Source organism: Adiantum capillus-veneris, chromosome 12, assembly GCF_014529385.1.
Source record: "Adiantum capillus-veneris isolate H3 chromosome 12, ASM1452938v2, whole genome shotgun sequence".
In the NCBI taxonomy this organism is placed as follows: domain Eukaryota; kingdom Viridiplantae; phylum Streptophyta; class Polypodiopsida; order Polypodiales; family Pteridaceae; genus Adiantum; species Adiantum capillus-veneris.
This window is the reverse complement of record NC_140942.1, coordinates 1,768,204-1,774,203: the sequence shown is the minus strand read 5'-3', so window position 1 is coordinate 1,774,203 and position 6,000 is coordinate 1,768,204. Positions and strand designations below refer to the sequence as shown.

At 44.5% G+C, this 6,000-nt stretch overlaps 1 protein-coding gene across 2 annotated transcripts in view; it reads left to right on the top strand.

Annotated features, from left to right (window-relative positions):
- The first annotated feature begins 2,477 nt into the window (after positions 1 to 2,477).
- The window catches only part of LOC147445206 (putative LRR receptor-like serine/threonine-protein kinase At1g56140), a 241,608-nt gene continuing 238,085 nt past the window's right edge, over positions 2,478 to 6,000 (top strand). Inside the window, exon 1 of one of the 2 annotated variants that reach the window (XM_086524760.1) lies at positions 2,478 to 2,729. In XM_086524760.1, the coding sequence (XP_086380886.1) occupies positions 2,615 to 2,729 (115 nt within the window). In that variant the 5' untranslated portion in view covers positions 2,478 to 2,614. The remainder of the gene's footprint in view (positions 2,730 to 6,000) is intronic. The other variant, XM_086524761.1, reaches the window with a different exon arrangement.

Below are 6,000 nucleotides of genomic sequence, written 5' to 3'. Positions count from 1 at the left end.
TCTCATTACAAACACAAACAAGCACATAATCACATATGCATAAACTCTCTCTCTCTCTCTCTCTCTCTCTCTCTCTCTCTCTCTCTCTCTCTCTCTCTCTCTCTCTCTCTCTCTAATCCTTGAAATCCTTTCAAATGGAGCTAAAGCTATCGACCAAGTAGGGTTGCATGGCAATAATTCTTAGATAATTATGAGATTGAGATAGTACATAAATCTAACAAACATAATGTCATGTGTGATTCCTTGAATGGAATGCCAAAGATTATTGCTATATATTTAGTTTAGAATGAATACACAAGGCTACAAGAGCGATATTATGTGTCACAGTCTTATGCTTATTCTATATCCACCTCCCTTTCTCCTCTCTCTCTCTCTCTCTCTCTCTCTCTCTCTCTCTCTCTCTCTCTCTCTCTCTCTCTCACACACACACACACACACACACACACACACACACACACAACAGATGTAATGCACATAGATGATAGATATAGAGTATACAAGAGCGAGAGATGGAGAGAGAGGTAGAAAAAGAAGGGAGAGAGAAAGAGAGAGAATGACGTTACTTAAAAAATCTAATATGAGTGATAGAGATGGATAGATAGAGACGACGCTACTTAAGATAAATACATACAGAGATGGAGGGAGGGAGATCAAGAGATAAAGAGATAAACTCTAGAGAGAGTGTGTATGTGTATGTGGAGAGAGAGAGGGAGGGAGGAAGCATAGATACCTCTTTGTAAAGGCGTATTCGCACACAAGGAGAAGCAGCACCTCGTCACTAATTGACACCTCCCTAGGGAGGTGGGATCAATGGCCCACGGTAGGCGTCGCAAGGCAGATGCAATCCGGGCCGTCCGATCGTCATTTGAACTAGGTGTGAACTAAGAGTGAAACTCAGAGGTATGTGCACCACACCAAATTTGCTGTGAACTCCGTGTGAACTCAATGTGAACACGGTGTCAACTGGGGAGGGTCTACACACCACATCAAATTTGGTGTGAACTCAATGCGAACTCGGTGTGAACTAGGTGTAAACTTGTCCGCGACGCCGTGATCTATAAACTTACCACACACACACACCTTTCAACGAGCGCGCGTTAGCCTAGTGGTTAGAGTCAAATCCGCGGGGTAGAGGGTACCGGGTTCAAGTCTCGGATTTGAGAAAGTAGGAGCCTTTTGCATTCCGTAGGCAATCCAACGGTCACAATCAACCGGTGATCGTGACCCATTGATCCCACCTCCCAAAAGGAGGTGTCATTCAATAACTAACTAGGGAAGACGCATTTTGCTGATATCATTCCATTTTGGCTTCTTTCTTAAAACGATGCCTTTGGAAGCTAACTCTGCCAAAACGGTAGAGTTGGCTTGTGGAAGGCTTCATAAAAAAGAACGCAATGTGGGAGTTTTTAGTTGTTGAACTTTTGCAGCTACAAGTGGACATTTGACATGATGCTATCTATAGCCTTGCCCTTTTAACATACAAAATGTACCTATGAAATGGGAAGCAAACAAGTTTGACATCATTTAGTTTCCATGTGGCATTAATCAACAAGCTCTACCCGTCAAACCGCAATTGTGCCCAAGAATTCCATGCTTCACTAAGTTGTTATGTAGGCCCAAAACATCGACTTTTCTCCCAACCACACTTGAGCTGCTTATTGCAAACTACAACTTTTATGGCATGTTTGACTATTGAAGTGTTAATGGCAAATTACAATCTCTCATACATGGGGGGATGGATTTGGAGAGGGCTTGGTGATGCAAGATTTGCAGCAAGCTTTTTTTCTCCCCACCTCTGTCGCTTACTGCCAGTAGATGCCGCTTCTACCACCGGTGGCAAGTGGCCCTTTCTTTGAGTCACTGCAACCCCTCTTACTCCTCCACCAACTTCCAACCCCCCTCCTCTCTCAACCTCCAGCAGCCCTCTCTCCTCCTCTCCCTCTCCATCTCTCACAAAATCTCTCTTGATTTGTGTGTGTGTGTGTGTGTGTGTACCTATCTTAGGTAGCACTGTCTTTATCTATCCATTTCCATCCCTCCCTTATCTTATTAGCGTGCGCATGCGTGCGTGCACACACACGCACACACACACTCGAGAAGAAGAGAGCTTCAACGTCGTAGGAAACTATTGGAAGAGACCTTAAAGATCTATCCGATGAAGAGACTTGAACTCAAGACCTGTTATTCAAGAGGAAAATGGTATAACCTTTTTATCACCCAAGTGTGGTAGATTGGTTATGCCACTTCCCTCTTGCATAAGAGGTCTTGAGTTCAAATCTCCTCGTCGAATAGATCTTTAAGGTCTATTGGGATAATTTCCTACGACACTAAAACTCTACTCTCTTCTTCTTCTCTCTCTCCATCTCTCACACTATCTTTCTTGACTTCTCTTCTCCTTTCTTTTTTCCTCCTTTCTCACGTTCTTATTGTCTTATTACTGGGCAAGAGTGAGAAATAGTTGACAAAACTACAAAATGAGCAACAAAATCCTTTCACGGCATTGAACACATACTAGCTGACTCATGCTCGGCTGTGACGATTGACCAAAGATTATGTCGGCTGCTCTGCGGGTAGCCATGGGAGCATTACAGCGCGCACTTTCTCTTGCAGCCCAATGCGAAGAATGAACACAGCCATGGGAGCATCTTTCGCTGCACTATCTCTTGCAGCCCTTCTTATTTGTGTGCCGTCTCCAGCTCTTGCTCAAGCCGTTACGGATCCGGCAGATAGTACTCTTTCTCTCTCTCACTCTCTCTGTCTCACACACTTTTTTTTGTTGTAAATCTGCTTTGATTAATTACAAGTGGGAACCTCAAAGCGAAGAAAACCCACGGATACGAGAAGCGGAGCACTATGAGGCTCTGAAGGCTAAAAACAATCAAAGTAAATCCTATAGGTATCAAGAGTGATGTCTCCAGCGTCATAGGCAAAATGCAGCGCTTGACCAAGAGATAATTTAAAATAGGGAAAGTGATCAACAAAAGTAGAAGTGCCTTGGAACATTAAGGAGCTCCTATGGTGCCTTGGAACATTAAGGAGTCCTATGATGCCAAATGGCCGACATAGTCCAAAATCTGACCCAGCTGAAGAACACCACAAACTGAGATTGCGGCGATTGGAGCACTTGAAAAAGCCAAAAGCATTTGTGAAAAGAGCCAGAAGGAAAACGAAGCCGAAGAGCAATTGACACTTGGCGAATGAAGGCTCTGGAGTGACGACAACGCCACAGTAAGTGTGGCACGGTCTCCTCAACTTCAAGACATCTGGAACAGCGGGAAGACACAATATGTCGAGCATGTATCACACTGCCAATATGTAGAGCTCCCACAAAGCAACGCCACAAGAAAACACGTTTTTTCAAAGGCAGATGACTCTGCCAAATGCGAGACAATGTGTGTTGCCACCACAAGGATGACTTGAAGAGCGACCATAACTGACTACCCTTATGCATAATCCATACATCAAACTGAAGGATGGCATAGACATTGCTAGCTGAGATGCAGTCCAATCTAGTAGTAGCCAGATTCTAGTCAGAGAAGCGAGAGTCCACATCCAAAGGAGGAATGGGTGAATGAGCAGCAAGCATCCTTTGAATCTCCCTCCAGAGAGGAGAATAGTGAAAACTTAACCGAAAGCGGGACATTGCATCAACGAACGAAAGAACATAACCCGAGTCATCAACAACCTGATGCACCCAACATATTCCATTTTGGGAAAGAAAATACGCTTGGCGAGGAGACCGTTGAACCAAAGTCGAAGGGAAAGCCCTGCTCCAATGCAAACTCTCTAAGCGAAGAGAGTTACCCATAGAGGATTGTCGACCATTCCAAGTCAAATGCGAAGTGACAACCTTCCTGTCAGCAATTAGAGAAGAAGTAAAGGGACATCCAGGAATGTGTCCTTCAAGCTTCCCAAAACCACGTCCCAATAAGTCGGTTTCCAATGACCAAAAGATGGAGTGACAATGCGCGTACACAAATGTGTAACCATGAGAGCCCAGGGTTGCTGCTACTCTACCAAAACTGGCAACAACATAGCTTTTCGAGCCAGAAGATGACATCGTAAGTCCAAAATATTTAACCCTCCAAGCTGCTTGGGAGAACACAGCTTGTCTATAGATAGAAGCCGAAGACCCTTCTTGCTAGAGGAGGTCCGCCAAAAATGCTCCAAAATATTGGACATAAGGGACTGCAAACGCAACCGAGGCCAGGATAACAAAGACAAGTAAAACTGCAAATACGCCACAAGGATGCATTGGACAATCCGCAGACGCACATGAAGTGGCCATGTGGACAGTTTCCAATAATTCAACTTGGAATGCAGATGTTGGAGCACCCAATCCAGTTTCTGCATAGCCGATACATTCCAACCCAGTGGATAATCCAGATGGCGAAACGGAACATGTGGAGGAACAGCTTCCCCAGGCTACAATATCTTACATTCTTTCAGAGGCACAAATGTGTAACCATGAGAGCCCAGGGTTGCTGCTACTCTACCAAAACTGGCAACAACATAGCTTTTCGAGCCAGAAGATGACATCGTAAGTCCAAAATATTTAACCCTCCAAGCTGCTTGGGAGAACACAGCTTGTCCATAGATAGAAGCCGAAGACCCTTCTTGCTAGAGGAGGTCCGCCAAAAATGCTCCAAAATATTGGACATAAGGGACTGCAAACGCAACCGAGGCCAGGATAACAAAGACAAGTAAAACTGCACATACGCCACAAGGATGCATTGGACAATCCGCAGACGCACATGAAGTGGCCATGTGGACAGTTTCCAATAATTCAACTTGGAATGCAGATGTTGGAGCACCCAATCCAATTTCTGCATAGCCGATACATTCCAACCCAGTGGATAATCCAGATGGCGAAACGGAACATGTGGAGGAACAGCTTCCCCAGGCTACAATATCTTACATTCTTTCAGAGGCAGTAGCTTGGATTTGCAAAAGTTAACTTTGAGACCTGCTGCCAATCCAAACAAGTGAAGAGTATTCATAATTTGTTGTACATCATCATAGTTATTGCGAGGCATGAAGAAAGAGTCATCCGCATAAGCCTGACCAGCGAATTGTCGTCCAGAAGGTAAAGTCAGGCCATTGTAGCCTACCAGTGGAAGTCAAGGAATCCAAATACATAAACAAGGGATGAGTAGCAATCGCATAAAGCAAAGCACTCAGAGGGCAGCCCTGCCGAACTGACCGTCCCAAAGGCCAAGATTCTGTGAAAGATCCATCCAGCAAGCTTGCAGAAGTGTTGTGTGCATACAAGAAAAGCACGACATGGGATAGCCTACGCCCAAATGTTACATGGTTTCCGCAATATAACCCCAAAGAACAATATCAAATGCCTTTTCAATGTTGACCTGCATGACCAAGACATCCTATTGAGTGTATTTTGCATATTCCATTCCAATGATGACATTCGCGACGTTATTAGTAATTTGACGTCATGGAATGAAGCCGTATGAGATTGATGCAAGCCTTCATGGAGAGAGCACTTGAGTCGGTTAGCGAGCATTTTTGCCATTAGTTTATATACCACAAGCATGAGTGTAATAGGGCGCCAATGAGTCACACAATGCATGCTTAGGTATTAGCTTGAGCAACCCTTCTTTCCAAGAGGAGGCGGTCATTGACATCAAAAGAGCCAAAACTAAGTTTCAAGCATACAGGAAAATGATCCGAAAGACACATAGCATAATCAATCCTCATCTCGCATACAAAGTCATCATATTGTTGCATGTGAAAAAGATCTCTCTCTCTCTCTCTCACACACACACACACACACACACACACACTTACTTTTTTGTAAATCAATTTGATTAATTTACTAGTGGGAAACCTCAAAGCGAAGAAAACCCACCGAAAAGATCTGTAGAGGCAGTGGCTATGGAGGATGCCACCGAGGGTAGGCCATGGCGAGCTTAAGGGTGTGCAGATGCACACAGAGAGAGAGAGAGAGAGAGAGAGAGAGAGAGAGAGAGAGAGAGAGAGAGA